At 37.3% G+C, this 22508-nt stretch overlaps 1 protein-coding gene across 2 annotated transcripts in view; it reads left to right on the forward strand.

The window, feature by feature from the left end:
* DNAJC1 (DnaJ heat shock protein family (Hsp40) member C1) overlaps window positions 1-21474 on the forward strand; it is a 108986-nt gene extending 87512 nt beyond the window's left edge. For both annotated transcript variants that reach the window (XM_021530379.3, XM_085565615.1), the window contains exons 9-12: window positions 5996-6115; window positions 19163-19211; window positions 19656-20119; window positions 21254-21474. In XM_021530379.3, the coding sequence (XP_021386054.2) occupies window positions 5996-6115; window positions 19163-19211; window positions 19656-20119; window positions 21254-21322 (702 nt within the window). In that variant the 3' untranslated portion in view covers window positions 21323-21474. The remainder of the gene's footprint in view (window positions 1-5995; window positions 6116-19162; window positions 19212-19655; window positions 20120-21253) is intronic.
* The last annotated feature ends 1034 nt before the right edge of the window (window positions 21475-22508 follow it).

The following is a 22508-nucleotide window of genomic DNA, read 5'->3' on the forward strand; positions in this document are numbered from 1 at the left end:
GATGAAAATAATTGGAGTTGGGAGAGTATTAGGGGCACAGTAGGTAACCTATATGCTTGCCTTCATCTAATTCCTGTATGTGCATATGGTGCCTGTTTTTTCAGAGTAGGGTGGGACTGAAAAGAATCAATGATAAACATAATCTTCTTGTTATCACAAAGTTCTCTGCTGCTGCACTCCCTGAGCACAAATGATGTGCTTACTGACCTGCTCTGACCATTGCTCTGAAACAGCATAGCTATCTTTGTTTTTGTTGGCTCACCTAATAAAAACAGTACTAGTGAAAGTTGGATGTAAGAGCTTTGAAGGACCAAAGGTGTGGCTTTGAATGAGTTCAGATGATTAATACCCTTTAGCTGATCTTGAGAGCTTCACAACAGATCTTTAGAACTGGAGCAAGACCCTTTCTCTTCAGCAACAGCAAGATCACAATGCCAACTGTGTGTTAGACTAGAGAAAACAAGACTGACTTCAGACTTCTTGTAGGTAAACCAAGAGATTGTAACAATAGAGAAGATTATTGTAATAAAAATAAGACATTATGAGCAAAAAATTAGATCAGAAAACTTTCACATTCTGCTCCTTCGTTACTGGATCAAAACACCACCATCTTCTAGGCTAAATGTTTTTTCATTTGCAGAATTGTCCACAGTTTTACTGGGACCCTTGGTCTAAAAATATTTGTACAGGTATTTTTAAACAGATGCTGCCGCACATTTTATTTTCAAGATCATGGACTAGATGTGCATAAAATCAGTGAATCACCAAAATTCAGTGAAGTGTAGCACAAAATTCTAAATAGATTGAAATGTTAGCCAAACTTCCCTAGAACAGTGATTTTAATTATACAGTATATATAATATATTTAACTATACAGAATATATTGATGTCAGGAAGAATTTATCTATATCTAAAATTTAATCTAGAAAAATCAAATTATTTCAGTGTCAAGGTACTGTAAGTGACTGAAAGTTTCCTTAAAAACTCTCAAATACCAGCCGCTTTCCCATTTTATCAATAAAAGCATATATAGTTTTATACTTATTAACAGTATTAAATGAGTCAGACTTATCTTGACAAGAAATGCTTTGTTGTCTAAAAACTTGCTTTTAATGTAATTGAAAATAGTGTTGCTCATATTTTAAAAAATCCTAATACTGTAAAGCTGTCATGCTGAAAGAGGTGGGATGGAATTGCCAAGTGCAGATGCACATGTAAGAGTGATGCTGAACAATAAACCGCATTCATATTTCTTTTCTATAGAAAGTGCATGGCGGTTTGGGTGAACTAATCCCTCAGTATTGCCAGCTCTGTACAATAAATCATAGCAAAGGATTATTATTTATGGGAATGCTATGAATTTTTTTGTATCTACACTTGTAGCTTATTTTCATTTTAAAAGACTTCAGACCATAACTCTGTACTTTTAATTCTGTATTCAGTATGGGGAATTAATCCCAGAATGGGGCTTTTTGGATGCAAAATCTGAATGCTTGTGTAGTAAGAACAGCTGTCCCCTCACCATGTGGTGTCTTCCATTGCTTTACTGTAGAGATGAATTTTGGCCCAGTGTTTCAGTAATATTGGACACACATGGTTTTAGGTGACAAAGCAGTATGTTTATGCATTCATTTGACTCTTGCAGTTACAGTTGGCTACAGATTAGAACAGGGAGAATACATTCACACCATGACCACCCTCGTAGCTGCTTGTAGTACTTGGATCACAGTAGGCGCTGTTGCATCTAAAGACACAATTAACTGTTGCTGAGGAATTGCAAATTCACAAAAGCTCCTTTACCACTTTTGCTGTTGAGAGCAAATTTTCTTAGAAAAAACCAAAAAACTTTTCAGAGATTTTCCAAATTTGTAAATGTTTTAGATCTTCACATTCTAAAATTATTGTCAGCTTGAAATAAGATTAAGAAGTTGATATTTTAATGTAGCTAATGAATTTGTGTGCCCTGAATTAGCTGTGTAATTAACTACAGATCTACAGAATTATTGTAGTTTTGTCCATTATTTAGGAAGATAACCTCGAGCGTTCTGTAATATTTACAAATTGCTAGTAAAACTGTGAGGACAAATCAAAGTTTACAAAAAAGTCTGAAAATAGAACTTAGCAGAAAGCTTCCGACATCTGTATATCACTGAAAAGATGATCTTGATTTCCATGTGTAATTGCTTAGATATGCTTTGGATATGGTAAGAGAGACTAGCTCTGAATGTAGCTGTTGAATCTGGGGTTAAAAAACCCCACAGACAAACAAATCACCAAGTTTTAGTACAAATTAAATAGAAAATTATGGTAAACCACATATTAACCCTAATTTTGAAGTATGAAATTTTATTTTTAAACAAAAGGCTTTTAACCAGAACTCTTTAGAAGAGTTATTTAAATTACAGTGATAAAAATTTTTATAAGTAGAATGTTCAGCACTGGAAATCTTTCTTTACAAAAATCCCTGAGAAATATTTTAATATAAAATATCTGTATGGAGTATAATAGAATAAAGGTATATAATATATTAACTTGTTTAAACCAGTAAAAGTAATAAGGCTATTTTGCAGTGTGGAGATTTTTTTCTATGTATGTCATTTCTTCTGTAGACTAGGGTGTAATTGTATAATGCAAGTAATAGTATGTGTGAGATCTCTCACATACACACACACATGTTACTTAAGCATCTTGTGTTTGAATCATCAGAGATAATTCATTTTATTCCTGTATTAAAAACTTGAGGCTTTCAGCATTGAATAAAAGACTACATGGATCCAAACCAGGACGATTGATAAAATCCTTGCTACTATTGGCTATTATTTACTGTCTTTTAAGTGGCAGGTTGTATTTATGCCAATTTATCTGCTTCAGGGAACACTCTTGATAGCAGAACAAAGTGAATAAAAGTAGTTTGCTTTGCAAATGAATGCAAATGGTGAAGCCTTTCGGGAAGCCCTTTAACGGGAGCAATGCACTTTGATTATGAGTGAAGCTGCCATTTGGACATGGTGAAAAGAGCACGCTTGAACCATTGATTGGGGGAGACAGTAAAAAGTCAGGAAGGGCCCCGTTAAGCTTGCAGTGCAGCGGGCGGATGTCAGTGTGGTTAGAGCACAGTGGGAGAATGACAGGCAGGATTAGTGTCAGGGAGAAGCTTTGCTGTAGTTGTGGAGATGGTCCCTGGGGTCACTCACCTCTGACTGTTGTTCTGTGCTGATGGCTCTGTAATGCAAACCGCTTGATATGTGCCTGTTCATTATCGGAAATGGTGATTAGAAGAGGTATGTCATAAATAATTCCTTAAAAATAAATAAAATGGCAAACTACTGGTGATAGCAAAGATTTGGCTCTTCAGTCGTTGCCAAAGATGCTGCAAATGTCAAAGACAGTTACTGCATTTTGCCTTCAGAGGCAAACGCGATTTCATGCCTTAAACTGCTCTAATTGTGTGTTTCTTGCTTTGTTCACTTTTATTTGGCCGTTATGAAGACAGTCATTGTTAACAGCTTGGCATGTAGTTAGAGTAAAACATTTTTATATCTTTTGGTTATTGAGTAGTGGAAGCATCCGGTCTGGTTTTGTGGCATAACTGCATTTTAGGGAGGGGGGGAGGGGGTGTTGTTTAATTATCTTGATGGAATATTAGAGTCAAGAGATTTCATTCCCAATTTAGCTAGAGTGCTAAAGCACAGGATAGTAACAGTGACAAAAAGCTAAGATGACTGTTCTGTTTCATTTAGAGGCTTTTTTTAATATATCAAAATGGAGATATTTTCTGTGTCTTTGCTGAAAAAAATATTAGATAAGCAATTAAGTGAATGTTTAAAATGTTGTGTCTTAAACTGTGGTTTAATAATGGAATAATTTAGGTTGGTAAAGGCCATTCAGATCACTGACTGATCATTAATCCAGCTCTGTGAAGCCCACCAAGTGTCACACCCACACATGGACTTTTAAATACCTCCAGGGATGGTGATTCCACCACTTCCCTGGGCTGTCTGTTACAGTGCTCAAAAACCCTGTTGGGGAAGAAACTTTTCTTGATATGTAATCTAAACCTCCCCTGGCACAACTTGAGACCATTTCCTCTTGTCCTAGATCTTATTATTTGGGAAAGAGGCCAGTCCCCACCTTGCCACAGCTTCCTATCTCAGGTAGTTGTAGAGATCAATAAAGTCTCCTCTGAGCCTCCTTTTCTTCAGGCTAAACATCCTCAGCTCCCTCAGCTGCTCCTCATCAGACTTGTGCTCCAGACCCTTCCCCAGCTCCATTGCCCTTCTCTGCACTCTCTCCAGCACCTCAATGTCCTTCCTGAATTGAGGGGCCCAGAACTGAACCCAGGATTTAAGGTGTGGCCTCAGCAGTCCTGAGTAGAGGGTTATGGTCACTGCCCTGGTGCTGCTGGCCACACTGTTGCTGGTCCAGGCCAGGATGCCATTGGCCCCTTGGCCGCCTGGGCACTCTCTGGCTCATGTTCAGCTGCTGCTGACCAGCAGCCCCGGGACCTTTTCCTCCAGGCATCTTTGGTGCCACTCTGCCCCAGCCTGTAGCTGCAGGGGCTGTTGTGACCCAGGGGCAGGAGCAGGCCCAGGCACTTGGCCTTGCTGAAGCTCAGAGCTCTGGGCTCTCCCCATCCCTGCAGCCTGTCCAGATCCCCCTGCAGAGCCTTCAGCAGCTCAACACTCCCACCCAGCCCGGTGTGTCTGCAGACTGAGTGAGGGTGCCCTGGATCCCCTCACGTGGGTCACTGAGAAAGATTAAACAGAGCTGGTGGCAGCGCTGAGCCCTGGGGAGCTCTGCTGGATGTGATTCCATTCACCAACACCCTCTGGGCCCGGCCATGCCAACAGTTTCCTACGCATCCAACAGAGCACCCGGCTCAGCCATGAGCAGCCAGTTCCTGCAGGAGATGCTGTGGGAAACGGTGCCAGAGGCTTTCCTGGGGTCCAGGTAGGGACATCCACAGCCTTTCACCCATCCACTAAATGGATCACTTTGTCACAAAAGGAGATCAGGTCGGTCAATCAGGACCTGCCCTTCACAAGTCTGTGCTGGTTGGGCCTGATCCCCTGGTTCTCCTGTACATATGATGGCACTCAAGAGGATCTGCTCCATGACCTTCCTTGGCACCAAGGTCAGACTGACTATAGTTCCCTATAGTCTAACTATAGACTATAGTTAGAAGGATCTTCCTTGTAACTCTTCTGTATGCGTATTGCATTTGGAAACCTCTTGTGAACTGAGACCTCCTTAGCTGGGTGTGCTGGTAAATGTTTGAAAGGGACTCAGTGAGCACTTCGTTCAGCTCCCTCAGTTCCCATGGCTGGATCCCATCCAGCCCCATGGATTGTCTCTGTCAGGTCACTGACCATTTTTGCTTGGATTATGGGGCCTTCATTGTGCTCTGTCTTCCAGGTCAGGGACTGGGTACATGGAGACCAATGGATCTTTCCAGTAAAGGCTGAGGCAAAGGGGAGGTATGAAGTACCTCAGCCTTTTCCTCATTGTGTGTAATTGTTTCTGCCTAGATCTAGTAAAAGATGGAGGTTCTCCTCAGCTCTCCTTTTTGTTGCTCATGGATTTGCAGAAACATTTTTTGTTGTCTTTTACAGCAGCAATCAGATTAAGTTCTTATTGGACTTGGGCTCATCTAATTTTTGCACAACCCCATTTAATAAAAGTGCTGTTGAATATTATCTTTACTGCGTTTTGTAGTGTTGTGTTATGTATGTTGTATTAAAGTTAATAGGAATTAAATGTGTTAGTTTACATAATAGACAAAGTGCAGTTTTTGAGTGTTCAGGATTTTGTGTCTTACTGTTGGTCTCTTGTTTTTATTCATTTTCAGCAACAAGACATGGAGCAGATACCTAGATTTTTTTTTTTTTTTACATTGTTAGATTAATTTGTTTAAAGATTTTTTTTGTCCATATATTACCTTGCAAATAAATGTCCAATATTCCAATGTAATGAATGTTTTACAAATGTTTTACAGGCACCTGAATGGACAGAGGAGGACCTGAGCCAGCTGACAAGAAGTATGGTTAAGTTCCCAGGGGGGACCCCCGGTCGATGGGAAAAGATTGCTCACGAATTGGGTCGATCAGTGGCAGATGTGAGTGCACTCAGATTTGCATTGTGTAGAGGATGACAAACCAGAACAAGACAGGCAGTGTAGAAGGCAGATATGGGGGCTGACATTGTCTTTTGAGAGAAGCTACAATCCTTTTAGGACCTGGAAGTGAACCATTAACTAACTATGCAAGAAGCAGATGTCAGCCAGTATCTCCCTCCACAATTAACAGCTGTAACTGATCAGCTGGATGGGGGATTCTGGTGCTTACAAACTTCAGCTACTGTAACCCAATAACAGAAAAACAATGAACTGCAGGTTTTGTAGCAACCTCCTTTCACTTCAGTGAATGTTTGTGTGACTTGGTTAAAGATTACATCTCTGTTTCAAGCCAGCCCTTAAAAAATGCATATAAGCTAATGGTGTTTTGACAGGTGGTTTCCATTAATTAAGCAGAAATATTTTTACAAATTTTAAAACTACTAATATGTATGATACTATTTCAGTGCCTTTTTCAGTATTATAGCATGCTTAAAAACTATATTATGTAAAATAATGTCCTTGTTAATTCATATTTTATAGTATATACCAGATGCCAAGGCTTGTACTTATGTTTTTTAAGTGCTATGATCTTAAAACCCTTAGGGGCTAGGCTGTAAAAGACTTCTCCTTTTCAAGCAATAGATCACTAGAACATGTTGTAGTGTCTGCTGAGGACCATTTGAAAGCCCTTTCAGCTGACCCTATTTAATAGGCTCTGTAGGGGTTAATGAGGATAACATTTAAATCTGTTCATGTATGTTTTGAGATTAGATGTTCTTTATCATATTTCAGGAATTATCTTAAATAATGTGAAACAAAGCCACTGACTACAGTGGAATATTACAGCCCTCTGGGATATTTGTATACTTCTTAAATTTTTTTCATTGTTGATATAATGACAAAAAGATATTTTTAGAACTTATTTTTAAAGTTTTACTGAATCCATACTGTTCTGATACATATGCTAAAAAAATAAGTCTTTTGCATTATTATAATTTTAAAACAATACATTATTTGCAAAATAGTGCATGTAGACAAGAAGTTACTAACCTACTAATCAAATTAAATTAGGGTTTTTAAGGTTTATTGTGTTCATACTTGAAGTATTCATACTACTGAACTGGACTAAATTGAAAAATACTAATACTAAACTTTAATAATAGAATAAACTTTTTAATAAAGTTCAGTATTAGTATTATTATCATAAAGATGCTACATTTTACTGATCTTAATAGCAAAAATTTTTCACATATGTTAGTAGTATATAGTGTTCATGGCAAAGAGCTTTTGAGATTGGTTTGGAAAATTTGAATCTTGACACAGATAGTATGGACATGTGGAATGGTTCTACATACATCCATCACAAAAATAACACTATACTCAGATTGCCCTTTGCACCCACTGTCTGCTTTATTCCTTGATTTGGGTGTATTAAGAATCCTTTGTGTAATACATTTGGCCATTGTACTTGCACGCATCCAGTGCTGCAAAAAAAAAAAAAACAAAGCTCACTTGTTTTTTCCATTAGATGAGATGTCCTCAGCAACTTGCTGTTTTGTTTCAGTGAGTAGGAAAGAGAAATGAAAGACATATGATTGTTCTAAGAGCTGCCATTTTCTTGTATAAGAAAAGGAATTTCCAGGATTTTTATGTGTGGGGAAAAGTCTGAGTATAATCCTTTTTACTCCTAGTAACCTCCAACTATATGATTAATGTAGTTGTTCTTCACACAAGTTTTTGCTTCTCTCAAAATTTTCAACTGCTGCTAATGCTAGGTCACTTTCCTGACACAAACTATTTATTAGAATTCCTGCTACTTTTATCATTGCATTACACAGAATTGCAGCAATTAGGTATTAGGAGGAAACAGAAACAAGTATTTTACAAAATTAATGTTTTAAACAAGAGCTTAATGGGAACTTCTTTGGGTCTCAGATTGTTACTGCATCAGTATTAGAAATGGTGGAACTGGAAACTACTTCAGATATATCCATTCAGTAAGATTTCAATATTCAGTAAGATGTGCAACTTATCCTGTATATTTCTTGAAGATAACATAGAATCTAAATTTACAGCGAGGACTGTTATTTTATTTGGGCATCACCATAGTTAGATAAGAAATGTTATGGTAAAGTTGCAGGAGAAACTTCTGGGTTGTTAACTTTGTATATAGTAAAAAAGGTGCAATGCAGCATTTACTGTCCAAACAGCTGTTCCCTGTTTCTGCTGGGAGCAGGGCAAGGAGATAAGAAGGTGCTGCTTTGAAACAGCTTGTGTTAGGTAGAAGAGGTTAGGAATGCCTTGCTTTCAGCTGGCTTAACAGGAGTCAAGCCAGAGGGGGTTTGAAATATGTATTATCTAGCAAATGTACTACATCTTGAAAAAGAAAAGCATTCAAGGATGGATTTGAATTTGGTTTTCTAACATTTTCTAGTATAGGAAATAGTTAGACTTTGAGATTAGTGTTTGCTTCTTTCTTCTGCAAAGCATCAAGAGCAGTAAGGCTTGGTTTTGCTTTCTTAGTTAAGAGAATTATGATAGAAGGGATTGATAAGGTACAGTGTGCTTGCTTCTAAGTGATTTTATTGATTCAGACCTTATTTAATAGTAGATTAGCTAAATAGGTATTAATAAAAATAGCTCAGAGTAATCCAGTCCAAAATAATATCTCCATTGTTGCTTCTTTCTCAAAGCTTTCTTACTCAGAAAAAAAAAATTAGAAAAAGCCTCAAAATTTTAAAAAAATAGACTGAACCCATTCATATATATCAGAAGAGCATCAATGAAATTCATTCCCTCTAACTACCCCAAAGAAATTCTGTCTTGAATTTTTTTTTAAGAAATAAATTACTACTGCATCCAATTGTGTTTCCACTTGCAATTTTTAGGCAGTGTGAAGCAGTGACTTGATAGTGTTCTTGACTTTTTTGAACTTTACAGCTTCATGGTATTGTTTTAACTTACTGCATCTTTAGTTTGTGTCTAGTTTTCAGTATTGCACTGAAACATGTGGTTTGATAGAAAGAGTCCAGATAAGAATAATAGGTTCCTAAAATGTTATCTACAAGGGAAGATTGTGAAGGAATTCATACTCTTGAACTTAAAAAAAAATTATCTGAGAATATAAGTATTCAACTACATAAAAAGAAAACCATAATGAGGAAGGGTCTTGTCCACTGTATTAATCTTACAGGGCAAGAAGTTTTTGCCTCAAAATTTAATCAGAGGCTTCAGTTAGACACTGAAGGATGAAGAATGACAGTGGAGATGATAAAGCAGTGGAATAAGCTGCTGTAAGTCTCTGTATTTGTGGGCCTTTAAGAACAGGTTACACAACCATCTGCAAGAAACAACATCAGTATAGTGGTTCTGCCTGAGGTTAGGTCCTTTCTTTCATATGGTCTGTGATTACACCAGCAAGTGCAAGCTATCTGGGAGGAAAAGGGGAGGAAAAAGACCTTCCCTACAATTGGAAGCATGTGTGAATTCACTTTCAGAAATGTAGAATTAAAGCCAGATAGTCACCATAGTTGGTCAGTAACCACTGCATATACCTTATGCTTGACTTCTTAAATTCAGTAATTCTTAATAGTGTTCCTTCAGCATTTTTCTTGTCTACTACTTTTCAAGTACATGTTTTGTAGACATTTAGTTTGTTAATTGTTATTTCCCAAAGCACAGCCCAAATAAGGTTTACTGCAAGGCCCATTATATGAGTTTGTCTACCAGATTCCCTGTCCAAACAAGTACATCCACCAGTGTGATGCAGGCTGCTGGGAAGTGCAACCAAAATCCAGCAATGAGCAGCTACATCCATGCTATAGTACCCCTGAGCTCGTTCAGCTCTACTGGTTCTATTTATGCTGCCTCATATGATACCAGCATAAATATCTTTGCAGCATATTCCTGTGCTTTTCATCTCAGAGCAAGGGTAGGCTTGTAGCTGTGGTACAGACATACTGGAGGAAGGGTTACTAGTTTAACTTCTGTCATGGTAAATGTTTATCTTGTCTCTCTTTAGGAAGACATCTTTTAACAGCCAATGAATAATCGACCCAAAATAGATGAGGTTAAATTTTGCTCACTTTATCAGTATGTTCAGTTATTTGAATTATTTAAATTGCTAATTGTCACTTCAGTATGTACATATAGGGAATTTATCAATCTTTTCCTATAAAGATGATTTTCAGCTGGCTTAGTATAATGAAATCTTACTGCTTTCACAACTGAAAGCTTCTGCAGCTTTTAGAGTAATTATTATTGCAATTGGCTGTTATTGTAAATTAGGTTTTCAAGTATTTTGATTATGAAAGGGAAATGGAGTTCAGTTAACTCTAATCAGGATTCCTGCCTGCTGACCTGGTTACCTGTACCACTGCTCTCTGTCATCCTCCAAACATCTGTTCTTTGACCCATTTTCCTTGCTGAATTTGTTGCTCCAGGGTTAGTTCTCATTCCTGTCTGCCAATACTTAAGGAAATAATTGACCTTTTAAAACAAAATAAAAAAGTTATGTTTGAATTTCCTAAGCACTGTGAACACTCTACAGCACAGTCTAAATAATGAATGGAGCAGAGTTGCAATACTATTATTTCTGCAAAAAATATACTGTTTGATATGACAAATGCTAAGCCTTATGAAGATTTATAACAATGATTGTCAGCTTTTGCTGAATTCAAAAATTGAGAAAAAGCACTTAGATGTGAAATTACGGAAGTATATTGTACTTGACAATACCAACCTTTATAGATAAAAAGTTTAAAAAAAATATTTGCTGAAAGGCATAAATTAATTTCAGTAACTACAAAGGACATTCAAATTGTAAAAATAATAGAGGAAGTAAAAGCTGTCTGGCATGCCAAACAGACTTTAATGTGATTATTAGGTACAGGTTTTTTAAATTAAAGGCAAAGAGATCTCAGATTTCATACTTGTGAAGTAATATCATTCACTTGTCTTACAGGATTTAAACTGATTCTGTTTGCTCCTGCAGTCACTAATCTCATGCATTTGTGTTGCAAAAACAGACTGATTGGGATTTGCTGCTTGTATAGAAGAACACTGAGGTAGACAGCAAAACAATAGCCAGGTGGCAGACATTCTGAATTACCATGAAACCTGAAAGCATAAGGTTTTGGGGGGTGGGTGCATATTTTGTGGTATCTCTTGTATGCCCAAGGAACAGTTTCAGCCTGTAAGTCTGACTCTGTGAGTTCATACTCATTACACTTCATATGCCATTGTAAAATAGATTTCTTATTTTTGACAAATGCAAGCTCATTACTCTGCCAACAAAAAAACCATCTATATGAGAAATGGTCCATATGTTAAAGCTCATGAATTTATTAGGTCTTTTGCTTCTGGAGATTAACTGTTTTCCCAAGACTGTTTTACATTTCATTTTGTGTACTGTATCTGTGTTAACTCTGTTACAGTGCAATCCAGTTGTGGGTATTCTGAAACACTCACCCTTAGCAGTTTGCATATATTTATGTAATCAATAGCTCTCCCAGTTGCTTATTGAAGTATAAAGACCTAGATCGAGGTCCAAGAGAGGTTATGAATATCTCAGATGGGGTTTAGGTAATATATAGGTCATGTGGACCTCAGTCTGACAGTGAAGTCTTCAAAACACATGTTTAATCCCACAGACACACCAGAGTGATTCTGTTGATAGTTGGAGGGAGGAAAAGGTGGTTGCTGTTCACAGCACTCTCACTGTACAGTTTTATCCTGTGCACTTCTACAGTTGTCGCTGCCTTTTTACAAGATTGGGCAGAACAACGCCCCTTACAAACAAAATGGATTTTCGTCTCATAAAGCATGACCAGAGCAATTCTTTTCACTTAAAGGAAAAAGTTTTTTTACAGAAGGCAGTGGAACAGCAATTTTTGGTCCAAATAGATGGCTTGTGAAGGGGTTAAGCCAGTGATGCTGCAACTTTTTATAGAGTAGCATAAATTAATATAATGTCTCACAAAGCTCACTGTGATCTGGGCTTGAATTTCATTGCAGAATTGAAATTTCTGACTGTCAAAAAAGGTAATGCATTTTGCATCATCAATAACAAAATAAGATGTCCAAGTAGTTGTTGCAGTGGGCTTTTGGGTCAAAGCCTTCTCCTGCATGAGTGCCCACAGGATAGAGCTAAAAACTCTCTCATGGATTTTTAACTGACAAAAAAGCACAGTATGAAGTCTCCAGCATTATCACAAGTTTAATTGCAAAGTTCTTCCTCTTGCGTCTTGAAAAAAGGAGTAATTATTTTGCTGCTTTGAAATAACTGTCTGGGGACTTAAACTAGAGAAAGTTCTAAATTTGCTGATTTAGGTCAAATTTGCCTTTCTTGCAGGCCACATCTTAAACTGCCTCATAATAAAACTTACGGTTGTTTTGGGGATTTCTGTTGCAGTGGCAAAGTTCAGAATCACACATGGCTTCTAAGTCCATAAGTATAATAAAATTGTATTGTTGCTGGCTGCAACTGGTGGTTCTAAGCAAATTCAGTTAAGTTCATAACATGTTTTTTAGTTCTGTCAAGAACATTGTCCTTCAAATACTCATTAGCTGTATTAGTATCAAATTTAACCTACCCAGTGCCTAGAGATTAGTAGCCTTACCAACTTTTGGGAAAGTGTAGCACTCTACTAAGCAAACTGTTACCAGCAGTGCCAAAACAAAGGTACCTCTGTGTGGGTCTCAGATTCAGTCAAAGAAAGAAACTGAGAGTTTCTAGCCAGGCAAAAAGCCTGGGAAAGAGCTGGGAAAGAATGTAAATAATTCTTTATCTCTCTTGTTTTTCACATTGTTTATAGTTAAGTTCTATCACTGTGCATCAAGCACTTTGCACCAATGCTGTGGGTTGTTTTCACTTCAGAACCAATGGAGTTGGTCCTTGTGAAGCTCTGTATAAAAGAGCAGTGTATTTTGAATAAATCAGAGTTTTACTCTCAACAGCCTTCTGAGTCAAGTCTATTCATTCCCGTCCTGCCTCGACAGCGACACCTCTGATTTGAAATACTTACTTCAAGTGGTCTTGTAAGTTGCAAATGAGGACACTTAGAAAATGGAGAATGATTTGGCTCAATGTATCAGGATTTGAAGTTTCCACAATCTGGTGAAACTGAAAGACCATTTCAGAAGCTCTTTTAGTGTCTAAAAGGGAAGTCAGTGTATAAAGCAACAAATTTTGAGTCACATGGAAATAAAAGAATGGGTCGTTATTGTTGCCTGACTTGTGTCAATCAGTGCTTGATACAGTTGTAGCCATTTTTTTCTTTTAGTAACAGTTTTTTTCTGTTAGTTTTCTTCTGTTAGTAACAGAAAAAAGCTGTTTAGGTCTAGATTGGAAGAAAATTCAGCGCAGCAGGTAGTGTTTTGGTTATAAGAGGAGAACTTTAAATTTGGCAAGTTATTCTGTGTGGTTCTGGGGAATTAGCTTTGTAAAAATCTACTACTTTGACAAAGCCACAAAGGCATTAAAATCCTTTTGTATCTGGCCTTCCCTTGTAGGAAAAAAATGTGATTACAACTCAAATTAGAAGATTCAAGAAATTTCTTATTGCTTTATAGTAACCTCAAGTACTCACAGGCTGTCTCCACAAAGTTTTTTTCCATAATTCCACAGATCTTGGCATTTTTTTCATTACATAACTAGATGGGGAGCATGCAGGAAGATAACAACTGGGTGCAGAAGACTGCTACTGGGAGAGCACATTTCTGATAGTTAATGCTGAGAAACTATTACATCTTTAGTAAATACTTAGAGAACTTTTGCTCAGGAAGATGCTGAGAGTAACAAAAAATGTTACCAGACTCTCCTGTGTTGAGTAGCACCATAATGTCATCCTGCTTTGCAAGGAGTTTATATACATTTGGAAAGCCAAGAGATGTAGATATTCTTCCTCTACAAATCCCACATTATTTTCTTAAAATATCATTAGAACCCAAGAGGTTTGTACTTCTGTGACTATCTGCTGCAATGCTCAAAATACTATCCTAGAGAAGGACAGAAGATAGGTTGTTGCCCACAGAAGATTCCCAGGAGCCAGCGAGTGCTGAAGGCTTTGGTGGCACATTGGGGGAGCTGGGCTGGGGGCAGTGCTGGAGGGCTCAGCTGAGCTGGTGGGCCAGTGGCTGCTGCTATGAGAATGTGGAATTGCTCTTCATCTTATGCAAAAGGTTTCTGTCTCTCTGTTTAGCACCAGTAGGATCACTGTACCTGACTTTACACACTTTGCTTTCTAGGTGTGTCATAGTTCTGTGCTTTTTTTATGTCTGCCTTCCTTGCAGGGTGGAAAGTACCATCTCATTCATGTAATAGCAAAATTTGCTTTTGCCTATGCATCTGAGAGTTTTTAAAGCTGATTTTTTTTCTTATATATCTCTGAAGTATCAATTGTCCCATCTGAAAGAGGTGGCAGGTGTCCAGGGTAGTAAGAGAGTTAATATCTGGATGGTCATGATGAGGAATGCTTTTACTGCTAGGTGTCTTGTTAAGTAGCAACTAGTCTTTGTGATCTGGACTAATTGTTAGCAGTACAGGAGGAAACCAGCTCTGTCTGGCTTTCATCACATAAAATCATCCCACTAATCCCACTTGCTTTTGATAGAATCTTTTTATAGCTGAAGAGCTATTGAAGCTGAGTTCAGAAGGGAGTTCTCAGAAGCAAATTGTTCCTGTGGTTTCTTTCTGTAGGTCCCATAGTAAAGTAGTTTGATTTCTACTCCAGCAATTTGATTGCTTGCATCCAGGTTTTTTTGTCATCTTTATCTGTCTAAGGAAATCTCTTTCACTGTGCATGATATTACCTGACTTTATTTGTGACTTCTATTATCCCTCATGGACTACAATATTTAAAGTTGATTCCTATAAAATAATGCAGTGTGTCTGTTGAACAGTACAAATACTTGCAGGAATATGAGATCTTCTATCTTCTGTTTTAAATCAATTTCACAGTCTTGATCCATATTATTTAAGGTGTCCTCAGACCCAGGATTTCTTAAGGGGATTGGCTAATACTCTTGTGAAAGCTGTTGTCAGTAACAGCAGGCTTTTAGCATACCTTCTCACTGTCAGGATAAAACTCATAATTTAATATACATTAAAATTCTAATCTTAAAGCATTATGCAGGAACAAACAGCAGTAATAAGTACCAGAGAATATTCTACAACTGCTTCATACTTTGAATAAGTTTCTCCAAGTATGTTATCTGTTAATAAAGAAAAAGTAATAATATCATATAAGTAAGCTTTGATAAGTAATTGAGTAGAGAAAGCAATGGAGCAACTTATGTTACATAACAGTGATTTTTTTTTTTATGAATCAGTTAGGAACTAGCTAGTAAATAATGCTATTCACACCTGGAGAGGAAATTTAAATTGATATTAAGGATGTCAAAAAGCATGAAGGAATGGGCAACAGAAGAGTCTGCAGATTTGAGTGGCAAGAACAATGATTAAACTCCAACAGATCAAACTGAAATACAATTTCGGATGTTCCATAGGCTGGATTCCTAATAATCCTCAGCAGTTTAATACTGACATGTTAACGATTCTTGCCCTGTGTCAGCATCTGGAATGACAATGACAGTTGAGGCTGATGACACATAAATCTGAAGGCTAAATAAGTGATACCTGAACTCTAAGTGAAAAGAGCTGGAGTAAACGTGCACTGTACATAGCACCTGGAAAAGGACTTCTGTGTGAAGAAGAAAGCTGACAAAAATAATAATAGACAAATAATCTTCCCCTGTAACCTGTAAATGATGATAGTAAAGCTGTGGGAAGCTTGATGAGTTGTCAAACTTACATCAACTGAAAGTGCTTGTTCAATGTTTGAAATAGTAGATTTTCAGTATCTAAACCATACACACAGTTGTTATTTCCAGCTTGCCTGGTGGATGTTCAAATTGAAAGTCCATCAAAATATGAACAAATATCCTAAAGCCTTCAAAAGTTAACATCTTGGAATTATTAGATGTGATGAATGGAGTAATTTAATATTTGGTTTCACCAAGCTATAATGAGTGAAGTTGGCCAACATAAAATAATCTGTGGAAAGACTGTTACTCCTGAATTTCCTGCATGTAAGTGGAAATACTAAATGCAGTCAGGATCTGGGAATAAGCCAAAATCCTTCACTGGTCAAATGGAGAGGTATAGTTCAGATTCCAGTCCAAATAGATGTAATATGCAGCAAAATTTATATCTATGATGGGATACGTACACTAAGTGAATTTGGGGACACCTGTCTTGTAAAGGAAACTTAACTTCAGCTGATTTGCACCACTTCCAAAGCAGAGTTTGTGTTACATATATAGTCTCAGCTTGAAAGATCAAATGATAATTGCTGACCTCTGAAAACATCAGAGGTTCAACAGAGAGAAAACTGAACTCAGTTGGCACTGAGGCAGCAGCTCATGGTACTTGTCTTTTCTTGCAATTCATTCTGCTCTGTTTTATTCAGGGAATCTTTTCTGCTCTCTTTTTCTTGCCTTCATGTCCTTATGAGCAGGCTGTAAATCTCTGAAATACATATTTTAAAGATAGCAAAAATGGTTTAGAGACAGCTTTCTTGGAATGCACAAAGATAGGGCCTTGTCATGTTTGCAATAAATCCACTGCTTCATTGCAGGAAGCTCTAAAAGCTATTTGTTTGCATGGCAAATTCTTTTCCCTCTTTTGAAAATAATCTGTTATAATCCAGTTTATATAACATGATTTCTTTGTAAGAAATGCATAGCAGGACACCACTAAGGATCCATTCTGTTCAGCAGTCAAGAATGGTTTCTGTTCCTCTCCACTTTTTAAATCATTAGTACTGTAGAGACACTGCTAAAGATGAAACACAAGCATTTTAATTTTCATTATTTTGGAATATAATTGTTTGAAAGAAGGCAATTTCTATTAATGGATCATGCTTTTCAAGAAAGATCCCTTCTATTGTTCCAAAATTGGGATCACAGAGGTCCCAGAATTGTTAGTGTGACTTAAAATTATTTGTTCATATTACAGTATTCTGACATTTTTCTTTGCACAATTAAAACTTTATTGTACTGCAGCAGTAGAAACTGGAGTTTTCTGTGCCAGATGTCTACCTCTGGATAAAGGTTTTGGTTAATTAGAGTTGGGATTTCATTGTTCACAGAGTTTTCATTTGAACTTAATCATCCCAGAAAATGAGGCTTAATTTGTAGGGAAAATAGACCACTTTGCCTTGTTAAGTCTTGCTGTCATTTCCTTAAGGAGATCCAGCACGAGCCTATTTTTACAGCAAACTGCTGCAATTCCATGGGCAGAAAGGTGGGCAGGAGGAACCAAACACACCAGACTAGAAGCAGATGGTACCAATTTTAACTATTGAGGTGCTCACTTATGAATCTTGTCATAGAACAAAAATCCTGAATCTTAATATTTAATTCTTCTCACAGCAAATGGCTTTACAACCCTCTGGCAGGTTTGCTCTCTAGTGCTGCTCTGAGTAGGGATAATTCTTGTTGTTAACATTAGGTAGCTAAAGCAGCAGAAATTTGTGCTGTGGTTCAGGAGGCTTAAATGACTCCTATTGTGGCTAAATCCCACAAATCCCACACAGAGGAATTCCTGACTTTGTAACTGATGTATGTTCTATTGTTGGTACACCTGACACTAAATGGATATTAACATCTGAGGTCCCAGGTTCAGAGAGCAGAGAATCCCACGTAGTATCAAGTTTGATTCAGTGTCTTTCCTGTTCGTGTTTTAAGTTTTATTTAAGTGGTTGAGACTACATGATTTTAATTTCTGGCTTTTTAATAAAGGCCTCACGTCCAAAAAAAAAAAAAATACATTTATAAAGAAATTTATATCTGGTATTTATAAAACATCTTCAGCAATTAAAAAGATTGTATAATTCTTTGAGTACTACATTTTAAGATGTTTTTTTGTGGTAGCTGAGTTTGGGGCTGTAGGCTGCTACCTAAAAGGAGCTACAAGAGAGCTGGAGAGGGACTTTTTGCAAGTGTCTGTAGTGACTGGACAAGGGGCAATGGCTTTAAACTGACAGGACGTTCATTTAGATGAGATCTTAGGAAGAAATTTTTTTCTGTGAGGGTGGTGGGGCACTGGAAAAGGTTGCCCAGAGAAGTCATGGATGCCTGAAGTATTCAAGGTTTGGTTGATCCAGCAGGAGGGTTGGAACCACGTGATCCTTAAGGTCCCTTTCAACCCAAGCCATTCTATAATTCTGTGGTCATTTTATATAAAAAAGATGCTAAATAATTAAAGAATCTTAAGTGCAGACTGGCTTATTATCTGAAGTCTAGAAATTTGGCATTAAAGGAAGCTCCTTGTTCTGGGTAGGGAGAAAGGCTCTTTGTTTGCTTACAAACAGAACAAATTTTGAAACAATCACTTTTTACTCAAAAAAATCCAATAATGCTAAAATTAGTGTTATTTTTCTCCCAGGACAGAGATTTCAGTATACACAGAGAGGCTGAATCAAACAGCTCTCTATCCTCTGCACTATCAGTAATAACTTTTGCTGCAGTACCAGGGCTTAGGAGGTGTCTTTGCTGATCTTTGGCAGTCAGACTGTTACCTTTCATTTGGGGACTGTCTGCTTGTGTGCTCCATCATCCGGACCTATGTGGGTCATTCTGTTCTTTTATTCAGTCTTGAGAAACTAATATATAGAAGATAACTCATTTAGTTCTTTTCCCCTTATCCTTGTGGTATTTTTAGACCAGAAAATTAGGGTTTAACAAGGAAATAAAATACAATTTGAGTATCAACTGTGGTGTATTATGGTGATAGTAATAGAAATGTATAGCATCATTTATATTATTTTAATAAGCCAGTAATGATTCAGAAAGAAAAAAATCTAGCAGGTGAGTTTAAGCCAGTATGAACTCCACATAAGAGCAAAGGCAGCCAAAGAACCACAGCCTCACTGTATTTATTGTGTTTTCAATGTAGGTGTTTTGTGGTAAGGTAATAATGAATTCTTCAATAGCTCCAATGATTAAATTTTTTAATAGGCCTTTATTTTTGTTGTTTTCATGCAGGTTACCCTGAAAGCCAAACAGGTGAAGGATTCTGTTACATATACACCAGGTGTGTGCTTCTGAAAATTACTGGGTTTGGGTAATAGCTGTGCCTTTCAGTCTGCAGAGATTTTTGCAACCATACCATGCTTTGAGAAAAAAGAACTGCTGGATATTCTCAGGGAATGTTTCCTTTAGCTACATCCTCCTGGGCTTTCTTACTCTGTTTAGTGTGGGGTTTGGTCATTTGTTCAGGTTGCTCTCTGTTCATATCAGTGTGGGAATTCAGTAGCATTTCCTCTAGATCAGATAAGCTCCTAATTGGCAAAGTTCATCACCCTGATGATCAGGTGAATGCCTTGATTTCTCAATTTTGTTTTCCTTAAGCTGTCAGTTCAGAAGAGCTTTTTGTCCACTCTGCACTATTCTGAGAACCTTTAATTTGTGGGCAGTTCTCTGCTTGTTTGTGAGGTGTTTTACTATTTCAGAAGTGTAACAGCAGTGCTTCTAACAGGTATCATTAGGCTCTCGGAGCTTAAAACGCTGGCACACAATTCCAAAAATTTCAAAGGCAACATGAATCTGCCAGATCACATAATCACCCAGCGAGAAAGGGAGGAGGAGGGGAACTACAGTCTTCTATCAGAGCAGATGGATACCCAGACAGATCCAAAGGAGACCACAGCAAGTGAAACTAGACACCGAAGACGAAAAATTGTCAAAGCACCTGAAATGGCTCTGCTGGCAACAAAAGAGGTACCAGAAGAGAAGGGCAGAGGGAGACGTCAGAAAGATTTTGATAACACTGAGCGAGAGGAAGAGAGTGATGATGAAAGCAGAAGGGAGAAAAGCCGTGCACCAGAAGAACCATGGACTCAAAATCAACAGAAACTTCTTGAAATGGCCTTGCAGCAGTATCCAAAGGGAACATCAGATCGCTGGGATAAAATAGCAAAATGTGTTCCTGGAAAAAGCAAGGTATGACTTGTTTTGACTGAACTCTAGTATCAACTGAGGGGAAACGTATTTGCTACCAATTTATGATTACTGTAAGAATGAGGGTCCATCTAGAAAGGTGAAGCCTTTACTTGGCCTCTCAGTCCAGACTCAGGTGACCTAAAGAGCATCACTGTCACATTTGTTGCTTTATTTAAAACATTTTTTTATTTATGTCAGCTTGTTTATCTAACACAGAAAATACTGAAATAACTCCTGTTTCATTTGAAATACCTGCCTCTCCTCTGCCTTTCCAATCTTCAATTGCAGGACAAAATTAAATTTTAAAACAAATTTTGATTCAAAGTTAGTAACCAAATGTTGATGAGCTGCTTTGCTCACACTTTCACAATACCTTTCTCAACCCATCTCAATGAACAGACAAAATAAGTAATCCATCTGCAAGTGTTAAATGCTCAATAATCTAAGTATAACTTTTAAAAATAGCATTAATTGTCATTGATATCGATGGTGTGTAATAGATTTCCTAATAGTTGTGATAGCTTAGTTTGCTTGCTTCAGTCATTGTAGCTGCAGAAAAGCCCTGTAATATTTGTGCCAAACACACTGAGGGAGCAGGAAGTGCATGGGGAAGGATTTGGGTGTCTCTCTGGCTCAGAAGCTGTTCTGCAGTTTCTGGTGCTGCATTAGTGAACTTGAAGGCTCAGCTTAACCTGCCTGCAGTGTGGCTCACACCAGAGTAACTGTTCTAAGTAGACACTGCAATACAGCTGTTCCATCATGGCTCTTGCAGTCACGGTCAAGAAGTACTGGCAACTGCTTCTTGGGTCTTCAAACAGATAAATGAGCCACTAAGAAATGTAAATTGCAAGTTCATTTTTCTAATCCCCTCTTCACTAGATGTAGATTCCCTTTCTCAAATTTAGTGTGCAACTTCAAAACAATAAGAAAACAACCAACCAAGAAAAAAACCAACAAAAATCCCACAAAAAAAAAAAAAAAAAAAAAAACCACAAACAAAACCAGACCCAAACAAACAAAAACCCCTACACAACCCCCAGAACACAGCTCCTCTTCTAGAATAAAGCAGCATGTATGGAGTTAAAGCAGTTCTAAAATATCAACCTTTGAATAACACTTTGTGTTTCCTTTCAGGAGGAGTGTATAGCAAGATACAAGTTGCTTGTTGAACTGGTACAAAAGAAAAAAATGGCTAAAAGCTGAACGTTGTGAGCAAGAGGAGATGTAGTTCATCTTTGTCAAAATGGGGTTTTAAATCTCATATGCAGGAAACTGCATTTTTGTACCTCAGTATTTCTATATGTCATGTGCCTTAGTAAAAGAAAATATTAATAAATCTTATACCATCTTACCTGGTTTGTGTGTTGAAGAATGAAGGTGTGTTTGTATTGAAGAGCTGCTTATCTAGATGTGTGATAACAGTGTCTAAAAGTGAGCAGAGCTTCAGGAAAACCTCTTCTGATAATTACATACTGAATCTGGTAGGTTTGCAGCCAGTGGATAATACAAATAACTTATATTTATTTTGAAAGATAGAATTGACCTGAAACTATTAAGCAAGCATGAGAGTAATGAAACACTGTACTCAAAATATATTTTTCTTGCTTGCACCTCTAAATCCAAGACCATATGCTTATAAATACCTTATTCTTATAAGTACCTAGTAATATTTTAAATTAAGTAGTATTTCTAATATTAACTTCTACATATATTTATGTGCATCTGCAATATAATACCTGATTTTACCAACTCTGCAGTGTTGATTCAGTAAAATTGAAATTGATAAAAACACTAAAGGCCTTCATATTTTAATCAGAAATTAGGAGATGAGGTACTTCAGGACCATTTTTTAAGTACAGTATGGCTAACATTCTTGGGGTAAGAGTTCTCATTTTGGGGATGGTTGTGTACCCTGGCTTCAATTTGAAGAACAGGTAATAAGGGTTATATTTATTCCATACTTGTAATTTTGCTTTGTATAACTTTTCCAGAATTGTGAAAAGCTTAAAAGGCTGGAACAAAGGGTACTAAATGGGCTGTAAATGACAGCAATAAATCAGAGCAATGATCAGAGTCTATTGCAAGAAGCATTAAGGACTTGCATTTTTAAAGCATTATTTACCATTTAAATTGTGATTTAATACCAGGATTCTAGAAATTTTTTGAGCTTTAATACAAAATCAAAATGAAAACTCAGAAAATCATGTATCTGAACTCCAAATCAAAACTCGGTGGCTGAAAGTCTCTGTTAACTTCCTGCCATTTCCACTGCTGATTTCCCCAGTAACTGCCAATTGTGCTCCTTCTGTCAGATCAGCACTTCACAATATTTCATCCCATTCCCATAAAACTTTAAAGGCGAAGTATTTAGGGAATATAACAGCATTCC

Source organism: Lonchura striata, chromosome 2 (assembly GCF_050655825.1).
Source record: "Lonchura striata isolate lonStrDom1 chromosome 2, ASM5065582v1, whole genome shotgun sequence".
NCBI lineage: Eukaryota > Metazoa > Chordata > Aves > Passeriformes > Estrildidae > Lonchura > Lonchura striata.